Here is a 23,239-nt window from a genome sequence, read left to right as displayed (position 1 = left end):
AGCAAATAAGATTTATTGTCAAGGATGAAATAATCCACAAAACACATTTCCATACTTTCCGTGCTAAAAGTAATTCTTCAAATCCAAGACATGGAATGGCAATTTAACATGCAGACACGAGCCATAAATGCCCAACAAAAGCAGACGTTCCATTAGTGGAGAGCATTCCCACAAACACGTGCACACGGGCGGCTAAAGGTTTTGAGAACAGTGAAGCGGGAAAACTTTTCCAAAAACACGACTTCAGGGGCATCTCAACATGACGATCCCGCAGCATGAATCCAGAAGTGCATCAGTCAATCATTAGTCCCAGAATGTGGAGCAGAAGTCGGAGTGCGACGAGAACCAGAGCCAGGCCAAAGGACCAGACCCAGAGTCCTTTGGCCTGGCTCTGGTTCTCGTCGCAGACGCTCCAGCACGCAGTAATGAAAACACCGTTTTTGCCAGCATCTGCCTAACATTGTACAGCTCGTTTGTGTGGATTGCTTCTGAAGGGCAATCGCTATTGATTTGCAACGCTTCCTCAATTTGGTTATTTTTGGAAAGAGCCCACAGAACAGATTCTAAGTAAATTACGTTAAACTGAGAGTTCTCATATTTCTCCTGAATTAATTCTCAGAGGCCCGACCAGCGACTGTCCATATCCCTCATATTCAGTCAAATGTTAAACAAGCCAGGTTTTCTTTAAAGTATTTCATATAAAAAGCCCCGACATTGAACCGTACATTGAAACTCTATATGAAGCTTCACAGATACTGAAGTAATGTGACATCTGTCTTTGTGTTTTGCGAGTTGTTCTTCCAAACACAACTGATCTTTCTTTTTTTCAAACAGTTTTAAAGAGACAACACTTGTGCAGCGTGTGTTTTCATTTCGTTTATTCTTTTCTTTTACCTGCCTCTGCAGTTCAAACTAGCAGTGTTTCAGAAGTTGAGCAGTTTGTGGTCTTGTTCACCCTCATGACTCTCACTCCTGGCCTTTTGCCACCAGATGCGATGTGATGCTGAATGATGATGCAGGAGCTTTTTCATTTTTATCCCCCGCCGTGGCTGATAGGCCCCGAAGGGGGATCTTGAAACAGTCTCCGTACGTCCGTCCGTTCGAACGTTTCTACCTATATCTCGGCAACCCCTGGGCCCACAGTGACCAAACTTCACATGTGGATACATCTCAGAGGGGGAAGGGATACTATGGTGACCTTGACCTAATTTGCATATTAAGTAGGTCACAGGGTCACGAAGTGCTTAGAAACACATTTTGGGCTCTGGAGGCCTAGGTTTTTGAGCTAGGGCTCTGAAATTTTATACACACATGATACACACTCCAGGGATAACCTCCAGTACACCAAGTGACCTGACCTTGACCTTGAAGATTGGTAGGGTCTGAAGTTTGCTCGTCATGGTTGCACAATACATGTATTTTCATATAAACATTTCTCCTCATTTCTCAGCAGTTCCTGGGCCCACAGTCACCAAACTTCACACATGGACACTCCACCTGGGGAGAAGGTTTAAACCTAATTTGCATATCAGGTCACAGGGTCACTAAGTGCATAAAAAACACCTTTTGGGCTCTGGAGACGTATTTTGACATAGCTTATGAAGAAGACCTTTCAGATCTTGTTCATAATTATCTACTAGGACCCATGGAACACCCCCTAGTGTACCAAGTGTGCTGCCTTAGAGCTGCTTTGTGAGAAAATATAAAGCCCTCCGGCGGGGGATTAGCCGAGCAACGGCCTTCTTGTTAAAATTTGTGCAAATGATGTCAAATTGAGATACAAACTGTGACCAGAAAGAGCAGAGTGGATAGAAACACAATTTATTACAGTTCAATCAGTCTTGTGTGATATGCACATTAGATGTATATTTAAATGTTTTGTACTGTCCGTACAGGCCACACTCCTTTCTTTCTTTTTTTTTTTGCTTTGTTTATGAGATGTTAACTTTTCTTACACTTGTGGTTAACTTGCTGTTTGTCGATTGACGTGCAGAGAGCACCAAGCGTTGCCTCGTGACGACGCCATGGAGATTCTGACGCAGAGGAACTGCTTCCTGGAGGAGAAACTCCACGCCCTCGAGAGCCAGATCACCAAAGAATCCTCATCCAGACCGTCGGTAAGTGATGATGTCACCAGTGGCTCAATACCAATATGGATCATGCGATTTTAAAAAGGGATTTTTTTTTTTCTTTTCTTTACATCATTGTAAATTGAAGTTTGTTGACGTCGAGACTTCTGGTCAGATGAAAGAAGAGATTTTAAATTAGATTAAACGACGTGCTTGAAAGTAGCTGTTTTTCTCTATATCATGTCTCAACAAAACAATACCTGACGAGGTGAATCACCATGTTTGACAGATCAAAGAGCTCAGAGGTCTGAGGTCGAATTTACCTGGAGCCACAAAACACGTTTAGCCTTTAAAATGAGACTCGCAGCTCCTAAAGTTTTATATATACATTTGTTTCCAAACGCGTACAAAAACAGTATATGTTGCACTTATAAAGCTTCAGTTACAATTTAGCATGGGAAACATTTCATTACATTGCCAGCTGTTTTTTGTATCGGATTTTAGCAGGTTCTCAGACAGGATTTTTGACAATATTGACTTTTTTGAATAGAATAGAATAGAATAGAAATATTCTGTTAATTCCAGAGGGGAAAATAATTTAAGCATTGCTTCAGACACAATAACTACAAAGAAAGGTGAATTTCAAGTAAGACAGGATAAATATGAAATAAGTAATTTTGAATATTAACATGTACAAGGTTTTCTTTTCCCTTTTTAAGCTTCCCTTCCCCTCTCTTTTTTAAAACTCTAATCATTTTGTTATGCCTTTTTTAAAAAGCCTTCTTTTTTTGCCAATTAAGAAAATGACTGGTGTGTAAAGAAAAAAATTATATCAAATGTATATTCTCTCGAGACTGAAAGGTCACTCCGTTTGACGAAGAGGAAATCTGGCTTGTTAATGTAGGTAAACATAAATTATAGATGATCGCAATGTGGTGTGAACCTTTGAAAGCAGAGACGTTGCTTTGTATTTACATTATTCTGCCTTTTTGAGCAGAGGCTCAGGTTGTGGGTTCTAATACCAGTCTGGGCCTTTCTGTTTGCATGTTTCTCCTCCTTTCCTCCCACAGTCCAAGAACATGAATAGGATGATAATAAAAATTTTTTTTAAAACAAGGAAAGTACACATTTTTTTATAGCTTTATATCTTCAAGTCAGTCACCTTTACAGTGCAGTGCCAAAAAAACAGATAAGATCTCACCGGGACGTTCTTCTGCAACCATTGTTTGATAGAACAGTTGCTGGATTTAACACTGCCGGTATGAGATAGACCATTAAGAGTCGCCGTGAACTCAATCACGATGGAAAAAACAAACCTGCTGAGCATCACCAGGGGATTTATGACGAGCCCGTGAGTTTCAAATGCAATAAAGTTTTCTCTTTGAACATTTCATTTGTTGCCTTTTCCATAATTCACAGTATGTGGTTTTAATGAGTTGCACGTGTTGGCCTTTCATTTCATTTTATGTATGTTTTCTATAGCTTCCCAACTGTCCAGGAGTCTACTGAGTGAGATGCTGTGATTCATTTGAAGTAAAAGATGTGTGTAAGTCACTTTAGGGCTGCCTATTCTATATCCAGCCAGGCTCATGGTGTGTCGCCAGGTGTGTGATATGTGGGAGTACAGCACATTTTATTCCCTGACCTAAACAGAGTGCTCTCGCCTGTCTATATGAAGGGGTAAAGAGTCCAAGATGTTCTCCCCTCGTGTTTGTTTTCATAACGCTCTGCCGTCTCTTTCTTTTACCCGTCCGCTGCGCCGCTGATGGATTTAATGGGATTGATTGGCTGTGAAGGGGAAAAGCGCCTCTTCCCAGACTCAGAGGGGGATCTGCTCCCAGACGTTTGACGTCGAGGACGGACCGCGAGTCCGGTCTGTCAGCGGTGAAGCCGCAGACGACTCCTCAGACCAGCAGAGGGAGACAAAGACAAGTCAGGCTGACGGGGGAACTCAGACCAGCTCCATAGAAGACAAGCAAGAAGACGAGGAGGAGCTCGCAGCGGCTGACGAAACGGACCTGTCTGCAGGGAAGGACGTGGATCCTGTGGAGGAAGATGAGAGACAAGACGGGGGAGGTGGTTCCAAGAGCAGCGCAGGGAGCAGTGTGGGGGGCTCAGTCGGAAACGTGGCTGAAGAACGGGTGGAGACGGCCGGCACGGAGGACGAAGAACCTGAAGGCCCATCGGGAGGAGTGGAGTCCGGGACATCATCGGCTGCACCAACAGGCGGTGAAAAAGATGGAGGGGCAAACCAAGATGGCGAGCTGGATCTCCATGACAACGAGGGTGACGAGGTGGGCGCCACATCAAAGAAGAGGTTGAAGAAGCAGATCAAGGTGATGGATGAAGAGGCTGAGATCAAAGAGGAGGAGGAGGAGGATGCAGAACCAGATGTGGCTCCAGCTACTCCACCAATCAAACACATAGAGAAATGGGATGATCACATCCAAAAACCAGAACACAGACCACTTAGACATGTGAAGGTACTCCAGCTGTTCTGTTGTGGTAGCGCTCCGTTCATGGTAGAGAACAGTTAGGGCAGAACCAGCCAGTAGAACGTGGCTTTTTAGTCTCTCCAACTTCAGGCTCCCACTGTGTTTCTATTTGCCCCTGACAACTGGTGACATTGAAAATGAAGGCGCTAACGATCCGCCGCTGTGCCTTGGCTCTCCTCCAGACGTCCGGACGAGGCACCGGCACCCCGTCCCAGAGAGATCAGGACCTCCGGAAGGAAAACCTCAAGCTGGCCTCGGAGAACCTGGAGCTGCGTTTCCAGCAGGAGCAGAACAAGAAAGACGTGCCAAGACTGAAGGTACACTCAACACAAGCTCCGGTTTAGCGGCCAATAGGGAGCGAAGAAGGTTAACGTCATCATTTAGTGTAAAACACACGTTTTATTAATGCTTCTTGTGCCAGAATTTGACAATATATTATTTTAATTATAGAATGTATTGCCGCTAAAATGTCAGTGAAAATAAAAGTAAAGAATTTGATGTTGAAAATCATTGCCAATTCATTATTAGTGAACAAAAGTTCTGTGATTGTTTTGATGCTGAGCATCATATGACACTTCTTCTCTGTATAACAACATATTTCTTACTGAACTCCTCTTTCTTGAGTCTGTATGTCAGAGTGGTTTCTCTGACATACAGACTCATTATCAACTCTTTTTTCCCCATTTGTTTGCAGCAATCCTTCACCGTAATGCCTTGTATTTTCTGTTTCCTTGCCCCTCCTGATTTTATCAATAACATTTCCCTTGGTGCAGGTGACTCATGTACGTCTTTATGCTGATGACGCCATTATTTCTACATCCAGTCCCTCCCTGACTACGTCATCACAGTCCAGCTTCAATGGCATCCAACTTGATTTTTGGAGATTTCGGAATGTTTTTGAGAAAAGAAATCCTGTACAATGTACTTTTACGTATTATTTCTAATTGATGCTTTATATTTTTTTCATATCTAGTATATACCCATATATATATTTCATATAGTATCATATGGCTTTTTTTCTCACTTTGTTCTCTGTCTCGGTGCCAGCTTTGTTTTAAGCGCTTCATCCACTCCCTGTTTTACCTCACCCACCCCCCCCCCCCCCCCCACCCCACCCCCCAACAGAATCAAGTGGCAGACCTGAAGGAGATGTGCAGTGCGCTGAAAAAGGAGAAGGCAGATGTTGAGAAAAAGCTGGCTCATATACGCGGAGTGAGTCGCAGGAAAAAAAAACCCCAATAAAAGCTGAATGAGCCCGGCGCTGCGGTTCCCAAACGGCCGGTCCAACATGTGCTTGGTGCTGTGTTCTCAATCAGGCCGGTCAAAGCGGCAAAACGGTGCCTGAACTTGAGAAGATCGTGGGGTTGATGAAGAAGGTGGTGGAGCGCGTGCAGAGGGAGAACGAGGCGCTGAAGAAGTCCAGCGTCGCCCCCGACCGGGGCAGAGTTGCCGCGCTGGAGCAAGAGCTCGAGAGACTGAAGGTGCTCGGCGTCTCACGTGTGTTTTTGAACGCGCGTCGCTTCGGCTGACAGCAGATCTTCACTTTTCCAGCTTGAATACGACGCCCTGAAGAACAAGAGCGAGGCAGAGCTGAGGTCGAAACTTGAATCCAAGACCAAGGGCCTGGAGAAGATCGTGGTGGAAAATGAACGTCTGCGCAAGGAGATGAAGAGGGTGAACACCCACTTCAACTCCGTTCAGTTTTATGTCTATAAAAAACAAGAAACGGACTGAGGACGTCTCAACATGTTGTCTCACAGGAAGTGGACGCTGCCGACAGGCTGAGGGCGACCAAGATGAGTCTGGAGGTGAGCAACGAGAAGCTGGAGGCCGAGCTGGAGGAAACCAAGCAGAGGCTGCGGGCGGCCATGTTCAAACCCGGCACCGACAGCAGGACGGGGAAGGCTACGGTGCTCACAAGGTCTGTTTAGAGCCCACGTCGTAGAACACACTTCACCAAGAGAAGTTTCATGAGTTTTTTCCCAAAAAAAATGTATTTCATTCAAAATCAATAATTAAAAAAAAAAACACCCTGCAACAAAACTTCCAATTTGACCGTCTGAATGAAAAGGAGCAGGGGAAGATGATGTCTGCCCCTTTGTTTCCTTCAAATCACTTTACACCAGTCTGTTGTATTGTTAATGTCCAACTTTCTAAATATTTACTTTTACAGATATTTGTCCATTTTATGTACAGTATTTACAATCTATAGATACAAAGCCATAATGTTCATGTTTGTTTAAATCAAATCTCTCACATTATTTATGTCCAAATCTAATTTTCATAATTTTTTTTTTTTTTAGCAATGTCGCTTTTATGTGTTTCTTAAATGGCAGGAGAGTTCTTGACTCTTTTACTTCTTTCTGAAGTTCGTTTCATAAACTACTTCTGGTCACTGTCACAGTTAATTTTTTAGTTTTGAATTGATCCTGTTATGTTGGGTTTTTTTGGTTTTTAAAGATGTTCCTTTCAAATTATAGTGACTTCCTCATTTTTTCAAACTTTTCTTGGGTGTTCACTTCCATGGGGCAGGATGTTTGAGAACAAGATGAAGGAGCTGGAGGCGGAGCTGTCCCACAAGACCTCCAGCCTCTCCGAGCTCAAGCGGCAGCTGAAGGAGGTGACGGAGCGCGAGGACCGAGCTCAGACCAGCGTCCGGCAGCTGGAAGATCAGGTACAAGCAAAATTCACCTCGATGGAAACGTGCAGGGTGTCGACGAAGACCTGGGCGTTTAACAGATCCAAACGTCACTAAACCTGTGAAGAAAGACGGCCCGTCATCCAAGCCCACCAGACGAGGCTGCGGATTAATCCTGTTCCCTTGTTTCCCAGGTGGATGTGTTGAAGAGGTTTCCTCCTGCTGCTGCAAAGACTGATGCAGGACTCAAAGAGGTTGAGGCCATCAGGTATTTTAAAGCGGCTGCATACGAGCAGCCGTCATTCAGCTACCCTGGTTCTTCTTGATTATTACTCTACATCATCGACACGAGCGGCATGTTTCATTGACTTCAGCAGTGATACGTCTCGATATGAGCACTGGAAAGTCGACCTCACGAGTTGATTGACAGCTCGAGACTACGAGTCTTCTTTCCTCACGCTTATTGACAAAACTGCAGGACATTTAGGGAAAAAATGGATCAACAGGTCAGTGAGCTGGAGGAGCTTGGAGCTTCCATGGAGACTGAAGGTTCTGTAACTCGTATGAACAAATGACATGTCAGGAGATGGAGGAAGGAGAAAAGAGGGGGATCCTGTCGTGTTTTCTGAAGTGTTTTGCACTTCCAGGCCACTGTAGGGAAAGAAGAGAGGGAAAGAGAGGGACAAAAGGAAAATAGAGGGAGAAAGAGAATAGAGTACAAGAGGATAGAGGGAGAAAGACAATAGAGGGAGGAAGGGGGATGGGGAGAGTATAGAGAGGGAAAGAGAGGGAGAGAAAGAAAAGAGAGAAAAACTGGTTTCAGCCCTTCAAGGCATTTCATCAAATTTTTATTTTAACCATTTCAAACATTGAACCCTTTAATTTAAGTGTGACACTGAACTCTGAGACAAAGGTTTTAAAAGAGAATCTGCCACTCAATGTTTAGCGTGTTTCTTCAACCATCACTCTAAAATGTTGCGTTGCTCTTCAGGTTGGTCAACAGCGAGCTGGAGGAGGAGAACGCGGAGCTGAAACGCAGGCTGGACGAGCGATACGGGGAGACGTCTTCTAAACACGGTGAGCCTTCCAGACCGTCCCTCGCCGCCACGCTGAAGAAGAAGAAGAAGAAACCGTTTCAGTGGAGTCGTCTTCCTCACAGGTGACGGGAAGCTGAAAGCTCTGCTCCGGGCAGCCGAGGGCGACAGGGTCAAACTGCACAGCGAAGTCCAGAGGCTGAAGAAGGAGCTGGAGAACTTCGACCCCACGTTCTTCGAGGAGATCGAGGATCTGAAATACAACTACAACCTGGAGGTGAAGAAGAACGTCCTGCTGGAGGAGGAGCTGAGGAAGGTGTGCGACCGGTTCGGCGTGAAGGCCGAGCTGCCCAGCGTGTCCGGCAGCTGAGCAGCCAGGGACACCGAGCGAGAGCCCCCCCCCGCAGAGGTGAACGCTACCCAAACATCCAAGAGCCGAGAATTAACCCATTTTTGAAAAGTCCATGTTGGGCTTTTCTTTCATCTGTCCGTTCTTTGTAACCTGTGAATGATGTATAGGTTGTAAACAGATGAAAGCGTCAGGGCGCTGCTCCTGGAATCGTTTCACTCCGTGTGCTGAATTTATACTTACTGAGTCGTTAGTTTGTACTGGAAGCTTCCTTCACTTACCAGGACTCTTTCATGGAACACTTTGTTTTGGAAGCAGTTTTATTTTTCTTATTTGCATTTTCAAATTATGGCAATGTAGATTTTGTTTTGTTCTTTTTATAAAACTTTGAAAAAAAGTAAATAAAAATAACTTGGCATCTGTGGCTTTTAAAGCAAACATTGCTAGTGTATGTGAAGTTGTTTTAAATCACATCAAAAAAGTTCAAACAATTCAAGTTTACAGTTTTGAACTTCAGGCAGCTGCTGGTCCTTTTCAATAAACTCAAAATAAAAAAAATAAAAAACAGCGTTTCCATCATTTATTGTTCATTCTGGGTACAATATTTGCAGTAAACAGCCACGGTTAAGACTTAAGCTGCGGAATAAATAAAGTGCGATGAAGGAAGAGTTTTCAGATCACTCGTGGAATTAAGGATGTGAGGGTCCGGGGACAGAACCCCGTCTCTTCACGGCTCGAGGAGAACGTCCTGCAGCCGACTGAAGCGCCGTCCGCTCAGCGCCAGGAGGGATGTGAACAAGTCCCTGCTGTGGTTGAAGGCGTCGCGGGTCCCGTCCACACGGACGACCACCGGCGTGGCGCCCAGGCTGGTGTCCCCGTCTGGCCAGCGCAGTCCCAGGTGGTGACGATGGATCTGTCGCGGAGGACGAGGGCGAGATACAACAAGTGACTTGGTGAGACGTTTGGGACAGAAGAGGAAGTTGGGTCGGTATTACAGTGACTGAACTTTCAAACTACCAAGTCCCAGGAGAATCTGAAACATATGTCAGAGTTTCATCTACACGTTATGCTCGGTTTGTCCTCTTCCCGTTATTTCAACGCGAGAGGATTTCTTCTCACACGTTGCAGGAATACATGAAAGGAAAAGACAACAACGTGTATAAACTGTGATTGTGAGATAATCCGACTCGCAACACTGTAACTGAAGATGGAAACACACTTGACAAGAACAAAGTCGGTTGTTTCAACATATTTCAGAGCGCAGAACTCGGCTTAAGCCCCGCCCACTTCACTTTTCTGACCAATCAAACAGGCTGCACAAATACTCTGGGTTCGGGTTAAATAAAGAAACAATGACATGATATTTAATGAGTGTAGATCGTAAAAAATTTACATATGAACACGGTTAATGTGCAAATTGCTGGACGAGTACAAACTCTGAGCTTCTCCCAAATAACAAGTACCAATATGATTAAATTCCCCAAAGTTTAATTTAACGATACATAAACACTGCGTTAGCGTGAACCAACTGCACACAGCCTCTGCGTCAATGCTATGATTACACCATTAGACTACACGCCACCTGTGACGTTGTCACACTGTACCCGGGAGCTCTGCTACTACACACCCAACCTGCAGCAGACAAACGCTCATCAAGAATGTTACTGATGGGAGGGAAGAAAGCCTTGACGAAGAAGTGGTAATAACTGGGTGCTCCAACATTAGACGACTGCTACAAAACTATATACGACACATCTACCGTGGAGAGACTGACATTCTCTATTAAGACGATAGAGACATTTCAGAGATTGTATATATAGACAGAGACCAGATTTGCTTTAATTCCCCTTTGATAAAATCTTGACTCTCCAGGATTATCCAATAGATCGTGCTTTGACTATAGACGTAAATAGATGAGACGTTTGTTTCTGTTTATCTGTTTGCTTATTCTTTACGAATGTATATAGTTGATTATAAAATTTATGAAAATGAAAAATAAATCTTTTTTGTTGTTGTCATTTTTAAGCCATTTTAGTGGCTTTAGTGTTATGGCCATTTTCACTGTTTTGATTCTTTGCCATTTTACTTTTTTTTTTTCATTTGAGGCTATACTTTAGTAATTTTTTCGCCATTTATTTTAGCCATTTTAAATGTTTAGTTGTTTTGTTTTAGACATTTCTTGTTACTCTTGGAAAATAAGCATTTAAAAATAGCCTGTTTTTCCTTTTTTGTACCGATTTGAGGCATTTTAGATTATTTTATTATTTTGCCATTTTAAGTTGTTTTAGCTTTAAAAAAAAAAACCCAAACAATTCCAATTACCTATTATAAGGGTCCTTATAACAAAACAGTACAATGTACAAAGAAAATGACGAAAATGAAAGTTTTATTAAACGTATTTTCTCACAGCTTCAGGGAGCCATTACAGCGGGGCTAAAGAGCCACATGTGGCTCCAGAGCTGCAGGTTGCAGACCCCTGTTATAGATGATGTATATGTATAAAATCTGAATGATTTGATATGAAAACTGGACTGTTTGATCTCCTTAATTAAAAATAATAATAATAATAAACACACGACTCGTCAGTTTCTCTCTTCACCTTCACGAGCGTCCCGTCGTTGCAGTGCCAGACGATGCCCTCGACCCGGCCCTCCGGACTCTCCTGGAACCAGGAGACCAGCTGCTGGAGGTCCACCGCAGGCGGGTTTCTGACGCGGACGCTGCCGTGTGGCACCAGGCAGTGGAAAGGCTGCTTCTTACTCCCGAGTCCTGCCAGCGCCACAGAAGAAGGCTTCAGCTTTCAGAGCGAGCGGTCCAGGCGTACGGACAGCGGCTCAAACATCACATGTGGTCTCTCGGGACGGTTCGCTGCTCCTGAGATGGACTGAAAACATCTTTACAATTCACATTTTCTGATGTGGAGTCAGTCTTCATTTGTATGTTTTTTATGTTTGTCAAACTTTTGAGGAGAATTCTGACAGCAGGGCTTTGATGCTAATGTTAGTTTTCCTAATCAATGTTTTCTTTGAAATTTGCTTGGAGGTTTCTCGGGTCGGTTCAGACTCACAGGCCTCAACTTCCACACCTGTGAAAAGGACCGTCGGGATTTTAAAGGTTTAAAGTAAGAAATGGACACACATTTGCTGCGGTGCCTCATGAAGTCCTTTCCTGGAAAAGCCCATATATTTGAAAATTTCCCGAAAAATGTGCATAACTTAGTAAACTACAACAGCACAGTTGGTAACTAAGATCATTGTCACCAATTTGAGGAGAAGAATCAACGTATAGCTTCCATGAACGGCGAACAGATGCACGGGAGGTATAACGGCTTTACCGTAAGGGTTGCCGTTGACGTTTGTTCCGATGAGCTCGAGCGTTTGTTCCTGGAGCTCCGCCAGTGGCACCGCCGCGATTTCCAACGCGTCGTCCTCGTCTGAGCCGGGCCGGAGGACGAGAGCCGCCCCGAGGTCGTGATCCACCACAGAGGAGTGCCAGCAGTACTGCTTGTTGTCCTTCTCCACTGGAACCCAGCCTGAAGAGGCACAGGGACACATGCTGTCAGTGGTCGCTCACACCCCAGGAAACTTCCCCAGGAAATAGAGAAAGTCCAATTGGTTAAAAAAAATACTTTTTCACTTTTGTCTCTAACAATTAGAAATGTGCATCGGCTCCGTGTCCGGCCCCCAATCACGTTTCCAGTGCATCGTTTCAGGAAGGTTTTTTGTTTTCACTGCATCGTTTTTGAAAATGACATCCATTTACACAGAAACACTGAAAACAATGTTTTCATGTAGTGCTACTAATGAGTGTTGGTTGTTTTTGAAATGAAACCACAGGCACATGACCAGGTTGCACTGTTATTACAGTGACTGTCAAAATAAAACTACCAAGTCCCAGGAGAATATACACTGGCAGTCATAACACTCTGGAGGAAACATTATTGTTATCCATCTACTAGTTTCCAGAAAGTCTCATTTCCACCCGTTTACACGACGACGGAGCCCAGAGCGTTTTCAAAAAGTTCCACTTTGGGGAGCCGCCTCTCAAAAGTTTAATTTTCAGTGGCTCTGAACACCACTGTCATGTAAACAGACGACCAAAACAAACGTTTTTTTGCGTTTTCACTCCGTCACCATGGAAACCAGCCCTTGGTCAGTTGAGCGGAAGATGCTCCATTCCACAGTTTGCAACTAGCTTAGTATGCTAGGGAAGTAGCGCCGTAGTGCTAACAGACTTTTCATGAGAACATGTCGCTGTTTGTGGTGTTTTGAGTGTAAAATGTGTCCAAAGTATCGGTGTGAATGTTTGTAAAGGTGTTGCACAGCAAGGCGGACGCTCTGCAGCCAGATGTCACAGTTTTAAAACCCCAGCTCTCCGAGAAGAACAGTTCGGCGGTAGCAGGCGATTCACACCTCCGCGATGCTGCTTCCTGTTCCACGCTAAACTCCCTGAAAATAGTCCCAATCATTGGTGCTGCATTAGAGCTGGGAACACGTTGCTAATGAATTTCTCCAGGAATTAATAAAATGATTGTGAGGTTTTAAAGATAGAACTAGTTTATTATGAGATGATGACGTCACGCAGACCTTCACATTGTCCAAACTGAATAAAAATAGTTTGTACTGCTTTCCTTTTCTGACCTCAAGTTGTCTTGAGAGAATACATGCATACATTCCATACTTTACTGTAGAGAGGAGTTTATCACAGCCTCATAAAATCAACAATAATGATAATATTATTAAAGCAAACACAGCTCTGGTATCTGAATAATATCAGTGTCAGCTGATATTCAAATTTGGGTATCGTAATCGGATCGGAAGTGAAAAAACCTGGATCGGTGCTTCCCTACTCTAAATGTTAGTTCTTTTAAAACAACAAGAAGCAGAAATAGATTAATAGAAAGACCTCACGAGTTCCAGTCGATCACAGAAAAGAAATAAAGCCACTTTTCACTATAACCAAGTGCAAATTAAAGCTGCACAGATTAGATTGTGATGTTGAATATTGCAAAAACAACACGATTTATGCATTTTAAGATTTGTTGTTCCTCATAATGAATGGGGCAGTGAATCCACCAAGTTCTGTTCATCTCTCACACTCATATTTAAAATGTTATCAATTCCAGTGCAGAAGTACAATCTATGGTGGCTGCGTCAGTCTTTTGACACATATTGTGCAGCCCAAGTCAAAAGATTATTTTCTACTGAGATAAATAACTTTACACCCCTAAGAACAGCAGACTTTGAAATGTTTCACAAACTTGATCTTTGGTTGAAAAGCTTCAATAAAAGCTGTGATAATGCTAATAAACATCTTTCAGGTTGCCGTCGGGAGGATGGAGTGAGTTCAAGATGAACGAGGGACAGAAATGCAGTGAAGTCGCAGTCGAGCCCAAAAGCTTTAGATGTGCTGACTGAAGTCGTGAACTGAAGCGAGACTTACTGGAGCTGTGTTAAGAGCTTGCTACAAGTAAACCCGGAGTCATTTCTCTCCCTCAGCTCATTCTGGATGGTTGATTTGCTCAGTATCCGCTCCTTTCGCAGTGTGATGAAGCAGACCTGGAATGTGTCCGTGCTCATCCGGCGCCGGGTGTCCGTTGTGACGTTTGACTCTGTGAGCCGGGATCCACGAGTCTGGTACCGTTTTATAGTCCTCCTCTACGTTCCACGTGAAACCTGACAGGAGAAAAAATCGAAACAAACCCACAGTGAGAGAATTCCGATGAATTTGAGGACAGGGGAGTGAAAGGCAAACCTTGAGGAGTTGAATGTACCTTTGCTGCTCTTGTGATTGTGTTGGTGCTTCTTGAACCTTTTCTCCGCCTGCTTGTTGGGCTTCCTGTCCAGTCGAGCCCACAGGTACGGCTGTCCTGGAACCATCAACCCCAGTGTGAACACGAGCTCACCAGCCTGAGGATGCCGTCCACACGAGAACGGCAGTTCACGTAAACGCACCATTTCTGGACGATCATCCACACGAAGCGGCGTTTTAGACGACCGAAAATTCTTCTTCTTTTTTTTTTAAACAGGTTTCAGAGTGGGGAAATTCTAAAACCCCGGCTCAGCTATGAGGTGTGGACGTCAAAGACGATCAACTGAAAAAAAGATGACGTATTCTTCCCCCCCACGGCAGTCCATGATGCAGAAGCTACTGACGCTAGCAACAGGGCCATAGACCTATAGAACTAGAGTTATATAGCGGTTTACGAGCAGGAGTCTGTTTCTAAATTTCTATGTGCCCCTTGTTTTCTGCATTTTTGGCGTTTGCCCCTAAAGGCCAGGCAGGCGTACTACATGCCCTGAAGCCCCGTGTTGAGCCGTGTTCACAGTGACGTGTGGACGGAGGTCTTTTTCTTGAGAAGCTCGGAGAGAGAAAAAGATCGCTTCAGCTCCTGTGGATGAGGCCTCAGAGTTATTCCATCCGAGGCGCTCTCACCTTTATAGACTGTGACGTAACAGCAGGTGCCGTCCACCTTCTCTGTGGCCAGAGCGCAGTCCACGCTGGCCTCCAGAGCCACGGGGTTCACACATTCTGTGGCAACCACCTGAAACGGCTGCAGGAGACACACACACACACTGGTCAGTTCCACAGGACGAGGCGGAGCCTTGTGCATCGCAGGGGCGTCGAATCCTTTAATGACAACGTCGCAACACACAGACTGAAGACCAGTTTACACGTCAGTCTTGAAAATGATGTAGTCCCAGCGTTTTTAATAAGCACCATTTTCCCTCCGTTTATGTGATGACGAAGCCCGTTCCTCATTGGACGCAGTTTTCAAAAGAACAGTTACGTTTTGAGGGCATGTGAAGTTTCCCGAGCAGATTCACATAGATTTCCTGTACAGCAGCTCACCAACTATCAGATGTATTATGTATACTCAACAATAAAGAACCAAGCAGCAAACGACACACCATATTACACAAATAAAATGTTTCAAATATGTCCTCTTGAAATTAAATGGCAGCACACTGGCCTCACAGGGAGACTGCTGTGGGTTAAAACAGGAGCAGTTGCATGTTTTCCCCTCGAGTGTGTGGGTTTCCTCTGGGAACACCAGCTTCTTCGCTGTCTAAAATCACGTGGTCTGCTGATTAGCTTAAATTGCACCAAGGTGTGTGAGTGTGTGTGTTCCACTCCTGCCACATGGCTATGACGTCATTGTTGTCAGTCTTGAGGCTCGCGAAGATCACGTGGAGTTCAGAGGGGAAACCAGGCCGTGATCACCAGGTCGCTGTGGGGATGCAGTGATGCTCTCTGAGGTGGTCGTGGAGTCTGACGGCCCACGACGCGTCACGCAGTCGGAAGAGCAACCTTCACGCGCACTGCAGTGCTATCTTATAAATCCATTAAATGTACATTAATCTGAAATAAAGCCAGAGGTGTGTATGTGTGTGTGTGTGTGTGTTAAACAGTCCGTTTAGTTGTTCACCTGGCAGTCTCTCTTTCTGGACGCTTCCTCTCGCACGCCTGTGATGAAAACACACGGAACCTTCTGCTGCACGGAGCCCAGCCGCCGCATTGTGTCCGCTCGCCGCCCGGGAACACCCGCCCGCAGCCTCGCGGGACCCTCGACAGATCCTCGCTGCTGTTTTAAACCTGAAATGCTGCTTCTTTTTCAGCTAAATGTGAAGACAGCGTGATGCTCGCTTTCTTCTTCTGCGGGCCCGTGGTGGAGCGACGCGCGATCAACACGAGTCATTACCGCCTCCGTGCGGCAACTGAGAGAAATGCACTTATATAGTCAGGCAGTGAAAAGTCTTGTTTTTTTTCTTTTTACAATTATAATACATTTAAAAAAAAAAAAAAAATTACCCATAGGAGAAAACAATGGATTTAAATGGTAACAAGTTATATTACAACAATAAAGGGATGATAATAGAGGACGATAAAATAAAGTTCCGGGAAGAAACGTCCATAAGCTACCTTAAAGGATTGTATGGATGATGGAAGTTTTGTGTGTATATATACATATACATATACATACACAGAAGTCGAAAATCATCTGTTTTCCTTTGCCATGAAACAGGAAGTGATGTATATCTTGTATCTGCTCTACATGCTCCAATGGGCCTATAACAGGGGTGTCAAACTCATTTTAGTTGAGGGGCCACATCCAACCTAATCTGACCTCTGGAGGGCCCAACAAGTCAAACATAACATATTAAACTGCAGATACGGACAAATGCAAAGTCTTTCCTTCTTTTGATTCTTTTGTAACTGCAAGAATTTGTCAGTTTATTCTGAAATGTACATATTAAAGGAAATCAGATATTAGTAGATTTGCAAAAAAAAAAACACCAAAAAAAAACCCTCAGTTGTCTGCATCTGGATATCGTATTCGGGATTAAAACAATTTGTCATCATCTGGAAATTGTTTTGAGTTTACGTGTCTAAAGTATCATTTCACATAAGTTGGACTTATTGTTTATTGTGAAAGGTGTTGCGTCATGTGACCTCCCCAGATGCATTAATGTTGGGGGCCAAATTCTGACCAAGGGTGGTTTTGAATGTCATTTTTGCCAATCTAGTGTTTTTAGATCAGCTTCTGCCAGTTTTCCTTTTTATACTTCACACTTCAAAAATCACACGGCGGGCCGGATTCGATCGTGTGGTTGGCCGGTTCTGGCCCCCGGGCCACATGTTTGACACCCCTGGCCTATAACTTTCCATGCTTGATCAAAGACATCCCCTGATAAAATCCATATGTCAACATCCATTCACAGTGCCACCTGCTGGCAACAAGAAAGATTTGACCTTTGAACTTTTGAACTTTTCACAGAAACTACTCACCCAAATCGCATGACAGTTTAAGGGATGATTTGTCATCATCCAAGGACCAATCAGTTTGATATTGGGATGATAACGGCTTACCATTTCCAAATATATCCCGAAAAACTGAGAAAAAAATTTCCCATACAAAGCGGATGAGAGATGCACCTCATGGAGATCAGCAGTGATGTAGCTACCTAGTTGGCATCGATCTGAGCTAACAGACATCATGCTAGCAATGCTAACTGCGTTCCCAGTTGCTAACAGATGTGAGGTTGGTGAAGGTATGCATTCTACCGAGTGCCTGTTCTCATTTTTTATTGAAACTTTCAAACCAGATCATAAGAATAAAAAAAGTGGAGGTGAACCCATGAATGGAAATCACAGAAATTCAATCAGGAAACAGAATTCAGTGCATGTTGTGTAACGACCTCTAACTGGCACAAGGAGAGTTTCTTATTGTCTGTTTTATCACCAACTCATTAACAATGAAAACTTCCTGCTAAGTGGGGGCTCATCCTGACACACTTTGGGAAGCTGAGTTATTGACTGTGACACTCCCCTCTATATTCATGTGTTTGTTGTCCTCTCGAGCTCCACTGGAATCTTTCTTTTTCATCCGTCCTCCCAACATGGAGATGTTTGATGGCTCACACCGTGCAGGCAGGGAATCAGAAAGGTCCCGCTCCTAATCTGATGAGTTTGCTTTGATACTGGGATTCCCACACAGTGTGATCTCACTGGAGTACTTCCTCTCTGATTCCTCCTCTTCCTCGTCCTCCGGCCGATTGTGTAGATCCAGCTCGCTGTCGACATGTTTCCACATCTCCGTCTCTGGGTCGTCCCTTTGCAGCCCCTGACACCCACACTGTACAGCATTCCTTTTCAAAACAAGCAGTGAAGACAAAATCTGTCATGAAAACCCGTTTTCATTACATTTGATCAAATTCTCAAAAGCACAGGAACTATTATGAACCATCTGAAGAGATGACTCACGTTCTGTGGTACCAAACTGCTCCAGACGCCATCAGAAGCAACGCAACGACACCCAGAATGATGAGCGCTGTGGCTCCAACTGGTAACATCATTAAAAAGCTGAGTTAGAATTAGTTAGAAAGACAAATTTATTAGATTTCTTCTAAAAACTACCAAAGCAAAAAGGGTTTTTTTGGGGGGAGGGGAGTAGTAACAGCTAAATATGGCTACAAAGATAGATCAAATGCTTCAAATTGTGGTTTTGAACTGTCATAAATGCTATATGTAAAAGTTTATGACCTGTGCTATCTTCTTTTAAACATTCAACATGTGTTGTTATTTTTATTTGGTTGAAAGTGGCAAGCAAAAAAGTTCTTTTTAACCTCCAAGTGAGTTCTCCGTGGAGATGATGACGTGTCGGGTCAGCGCTGGTTCAGAGGACCTGAGGACTCTGGAGGACTGGACGGCGGTGGAGAAGGTAAAGCTGACCTCGGTGGGTTCCGTGGTGACTCCTTGACGAGTCGGGGGAGCAGCAGTGGGGATCCTGGTTGGACGTGTCGTCGTCACCCGATCGGTGATCATCAAAGTCGGCAGCTTCTGCTCGGTTGATGTCGTCGGCTCGCCGGTTGAAGACAGAGTGCGCGTTGAACTGACTGAAGGTGTGACGCGTGGCTGGGTTTGGGTTCGGGGTATCGGCGTGGCGGAGGATGTTGAAGATAGCGGCCCCGCTGGAGAGGTTGTCGTCTCCTTCAGTTCTTCAGTCGCTGAGGAAACGCAAAGATCAGCATTATTGCTCAAGAGTTTAACTTGTTAAGATCGTTTTTGTCTTGAAGTCAAGCCCTCATATCATTTTTTCAACTTTCAATTTATTGGTGGAAAGCAGTACCTGACGCATTGAAGCAGAAGACGGCAAACGGGGTGTCCAGCTGAGCGCGCCACGCCACCAGCCCGGTTTCACCCCTCCCACATTTACTGTCCGACGTGAGGCGCGGGATGACGGCGATCTGCTCAGCGATCCACCCAAATCTGTGCAAACCGGAGATACAGGACATCAGATTGTAAATATTTAAGTGTCAATAAAAGATAAGTGAATAAATTAATAAATAAATACATACATACATACATACATACATACATACATACATACATACATACATACATACATACATACATACATAAATAAGTGAAAGGGCCAGAAGTGTCACGCTGTGATGAAAGCGACACATCCTAGCTCCTGTTTCAACATGTGATGTAAATATTTTCACATGTATTTTCACGATCAAAACGAACTCCATTGTCAGTTTGGAATAATTGAGGAATTTACCAAATCTGTCCACTTCATCAGCGATTTCAAACTGACAGGTTGATTTAAGAACCACCTGCACAATAATTAACGACTCAGCAGCTTTGCAGCTCACTTGCACGTCTCCAGGCCTTCCTGCAGCGCTCGCTCCATCTGATGCCTCGTTGCCATGGTGACGTTCAGACGCTGGCAGGTTGCCCTGGCGACACTGTAGTTGAAGGTGTATCTCCCTCCTTCGATGACCATGAAGACCCCAGCTGTTCCTCTGCGACCCTGAAGGGCGGCTGCAACGTGCAGGTGAACATGTTTAAAGAGCGTTTTAGAAGCACTTTAAAGCTCACCTCAGGGAAAAGGTTTGTTTTTATTTACCTGGGTTATCTTACTATGTGGTTTATAGTCAATTAAATGCAGCAAAATGAACTCCAAGAAAATCCACTTGGTTTCTCATAAGATGAAAACGATTCTTAACGATTGTAACAAAAGATTTTACCCCCAAAAATTGTTTGGGGTAAAACATAATCTTGTTATTTCTGGGGGAAATACTTTATTTATGCTTAAATGTGTCATTATTTTGTTTGGAAAAAAACAGGGTTTTTTTTATGAGATGAGATCTTCTCTTGTTAGTATAATTTTTATGAAGAAATCATAGCATCTTTAGAGAACTAATTTTTAATAATTTTAAACAATGTAAACTTGTCTCATAATTTTATAAAATTCGAATTTTTGTGAAAACTTTTCATTGATCAAAAGAAATCACTTTTTTTCATTTTGAAAATTAATCTTTTCAGTTCTAAAAATAACAGAGTGATTTGTTTATTGTGGGACTTTTTATTGTATGTATATTTAAATAACAAATGATGTCAGCAATTTTTCTTATTGAAAACGGCCGTAAATAGTTCTGCTCATGTGTGAATAGATGGACGATAAGAACAAGTACTGTTCTCTGCAGAACAGCGACAACTAGTGGCTGAACATGAAAACCACATTGTTGTCAGCATTTCTTTTCTGAATTCCACTTTCCTGAAACAAAAATGCTGCGTTTTCACTTGGAACGTTGAGTAAACGACTGTTGTTTTGTGACAAAGGTGTCTTGTTTTCAGACAGGGTAATTGTTGCAGTGTGTGAATGTCAAATTCAGAATTCAAGCGGAACATGATGAGGTAAACATTTTTTATAGGCACTTTATTTTTCAGTTTCACAGTCTTCAAGAATCTTTCAGTCATTCACAGAAAGGCGGAACCTTCCTCCGTATCCCTCGGTAAAGCTCTGGAAACCTTCCTTCTGATTTCTTCTTTGGGTGGTTAAGTGTCATACAGTACTGTCGAATACAGAGGATCACGTTCACAGACTATGGATTTCAATATTTTCACATCATGTCTGCCTGTCGTTTCAAGCACAACATTTTCCACATGGTCCAAATCTATCAACCCATTCTGCTTGTATGAAACTGCTTCAGGAGGGATGTCAAAAACAATCTAGTGAACTGGCCACATTCAGCCTGATTCCATCTGGAGTGGGTCAGACCAGTGAAATAGTGACACACGAGAACCTAGAACCTGGAACCTATAATAACCTTTGAATTTCAATGTGGCAGATGAATTAATCACCTTCCTGCCCATAAAGGAGGAGCCGCTCAGACACAAGGGCTGAGGTGGGAGAAACAAAGGCACCATGCAGCAGAACCTGAAATTGGCAAAAGAGTGTCTCACTGTTTGTTTTGAGTGAATAAAACATGTGGACTGAAAAGTCAGCGTCCATCTCTGTGCCTCTGTGTGGGAACCTGATGGTGGCGGCGCTTGACTGCCACGTTCAACTTTAAAAGTTGTTGTGGGACGGAGTATGGGTGACGAGAATGTCTGTATTTTGTCTATATGCCGCCACCTCTGAGTCTGGTTTCTGCAAAGGTTTCTTCCTGTTAGATGGAGTTTTTCTTTCCAGTCACAAATAAACCTGCTTGCTCATGTGGATCTGTTGAGTTTTTTTCTTTTCTCTGTTAAAAGCACCTCGATTGATTGTGTTGTATTTGGTGCTCTATAAATAAAGTTTAGTTGAATTGAATTGAATTGAATTGAATTGAATTGAATTTTCACAAAACTAAACAATGTCGACTGAAAATGAAATTTGAATGGGACTTTCTGGTGCAAATACAGTGAAATGTTCCCAAAACTGTCGAATTATGCTTATTTTAATACATTCAGCCCAACTTTTTTTTTGGCAGCATCACTATTATCTCAACCTTGTTTGTTTTTGTTTTTGTTTTTGTTTTGTTTTATTTTGTTTTTTTTGTTTTGGGGGGGTCATTTCAACAACTGTGTTTAATAAATATAGAAACATTTTCACTGGATGTCTTCATAAATCTTTCACCATCATGGCTAAGTGATGCGTTGTTATTGTTGTTGTTATTTACTGTGTATAAGGTGACACAGCTCACCGCCCCATAAACAGTTAAATCATGCTGTTACCAAATGATTGCAGTAAAATCTGTTTGAATGTATTGAACCACATCAAGAAAACGTTCACAGCAGAAACCAAAACACTGAGCATTAAAGAGAAGCTGATTGTGAGTGTGGATTCTCAGAAAGGAGTCTTACCTGCGGTCAGTCTGGAGGTGGAGGCCAGCAGAAACGCTGCCGAGCACAGAAGCAGAAATTGGGTGTAAGTGAAAAGTTTCACCATGTTTAGAGTGAAACACAGATAGTGTGAGGCGGGTGGCAGCGAAGCACCGAGAGACTGAGAGCAGGACAGAATGTGATGCGCACGAGGAGAGGAAACAGGAAAAGTGGGGTTAAATCTGCAGGCCGGCCTGTTGTGAGATAACGTTTCCCCAGGAGAGGGAGGCACGTCAGAGGGTTTGATCCGCAGGGTCCAGGCCCAAGATGTCGCGACGTCGCCAGCTCCTTGAGGGTTTCCCAGGTGAGGTTGAAGCAGCCCCGACAGGAAGCGTGAGGTGTCGAGGTTGTGCCGCGGCTCAGCTGAGATGTGCTGCGGGCCGCTGGAGGCCGCATGTCAACTCCACTCTCGCTTTCAACTGTTTTCTGCTGCGTCGGCATCATCTCGTTCGGAGGTGGCGACTCGCCCAGGCCGATAGGAAAAGGAACTTCCTCCGTGTTCATTCCTGCGCCTCCATCATTTCAGAGCCGCGGTATTGTCCCTTCTGAAATTCTGTCGAGGAAGGGTGTGTGATTAATCTCGACGTGGAATGACTTGTATGTGTGGAAAGTTTTAGCAACTTGGAGTCACCGTGGTAACTGGAGCCCATTTCAGACAACACACAGTCATTCACTTTCTACACTCACTGAATACCTCTAACGCATGTCTTCACACTGTGGGGGGACAAAACCTGTCCAGGCACAGGGAAGATATGCAATCAAGCTCCAGTCTCAGAATCAAACAGGGGACCTTCTTGCTGTGAGGTGTGCGCGCTAACCACTGAACTAATATGTGGTGAACTTAACCTCTACTACCAGAGACCATTGAACTGACACACTGAAGAGGCTGACGCTCTACAAATTCAACAAACCAACACATCTCAAAGCGAGAACACCATCATCACATGACATTTTGTCAAGATGCATGTTGAGACTGACTGCTCAGTGGTACGACGGTG

The 23,239-nt window shown here is 43.9% G+C and overlaps 3 protein-coding genes across 3 annotated transcripts in view; 1 reads left to right on the top strand and 2 right to left on the bottom strand.

Moving 5' to 3' along the window:
• Positions 1-8,614, top strand: part of cep290 (centrosomal protein 290) — a 51,532-nt gene extending 42,918 nt beyond the window's left edge. The window contains exons 42-51 of the mRNA XM_080505532.1: positions 1,994-2,117; positions 4,747-4,881; positions 5,690-5,776; positions 5,881-6,045; positions 6,116-6,238; positions 6,325-6,485; positions 7,097-7,238; positions 7,397-7,470; positions 8,194-8,279; positions 8,362-8,614. Of these exons, the coding sequence (XP_080361658.1) occupies positions 1,994-2,117; positions 4,747-4,881; positions 5,690-5,776; positions 5,881-6,045; positions 6,116-6,238; positions 6,325-6,485; positions 7,097-7,238; positions 7,397-7,470; positions 8,194-8,279; positions 8,362-8,606 (1,342 nt within the window). The 3' untranslated portion in view covers positions 8,607-8,614. The remainder of the gene's footprint in view (positions 1-1,993; positions 2,118-4,746; positions 4,882-5,689; positions 5,777-5,880; positions 6,046-6,115; positions 6,239-6,324; positions 6,486-7,096; positions 7,239-7,396; positions 7,471-8,193; positions 8,280-8,361) is intronic.
• Positions 8,615-9,295: 681 nt separating this feature from the next.
• Positions 9,296-16,180, bottom strand: rlig1 (RNA 5'-phosphate and 3'-OH ligase 1). Its single transcript, XM_080505422.1, has 7 exons — positions 16,015-16,180; positions 15,021-15,138; positions 14,359-14,454; positions 14,144-14,260; positions 11,920-12,117; positions 11,185-11,354; positions 9,296-9,498 (listed from the first exon to the last, which is right to left on the bottom strand). Exons 1-7 carry the CDS (start codon positions 16,102-16,104, stop codon positions 9,313-9,315), a joined length of 975 nt encoding a protein of 324 aa, XP_080361548.1. The 5' UTR covers positions 16,105-16,180; the 3' UTR covers positions 9,296-9,312.
• Positions 16,181-18,042: 1,862 nt separating this feature from the next.
• Positions 18,043-22,745, bottom strand: lyve1b (lymphatic vessel endothelial hyaluronic receptor 1b; the record flags this gene model as incomplete). Its single annotated transcript, XM_080505531.1, has 7 exons — positions 18,043-18,235; positions 18,351-18,429; positions 18,713-19,093; positions 19,216-19,355; positions 19,748-19,916; positions 22,224-22,259; positions 22,451-22,745. The coding sequence occupies 7 exons, from the start codon at positions 22,743-22,745 to the stop codon at positions 18,043-18,045; spliced, it is 1,293 nt and encodes a 430-aa protein (XP_080361657.1).
• Between the last annotated feature and the right edge of the window lie 494 nt (positions 22,746-23,239).

Source organism: Blennius ocellaris, assembly GCF_963422515.1.
Source record: "Blennius ocellaris genome assembly, chromosome: 11".
Classification (NCBI taxonomy): domain Eukaryota; kingdom Metazoa; phylum Chordata; class Actinopteri; order Blenniiformes; family Blenniidae; genus Blennius; species Blennius ocellaris.
Note: the sequence above shows the minus strand (reverse complement) of the source record. Positions and strands in the feature narration are given on the sequence as shown.

Coding starts and splice junctions, on each gene's coding strand:
- rlig1 (XM_080505422.1), bottom strand. CDS start 16,104: ATGCGGCGGCTGGGCTCCGTGCAGCAGAAGGTTCCGTGTGTTTTCATC. Junction 15,139..16,014: donor CCAGAAAGAGAGACTGCCAG/GTGAACAACTAA, acceptor TGTCTCCTGCAG/CCGTTTCAGGTGGTTGCCAC. Junction 14,455..15,020: donor TTACGTCACAGTCTATAAAG/GTGAGAGCGCCT, acceptor TGATGGTTCCAG/GACAGCCGTACCTGTGGGCT.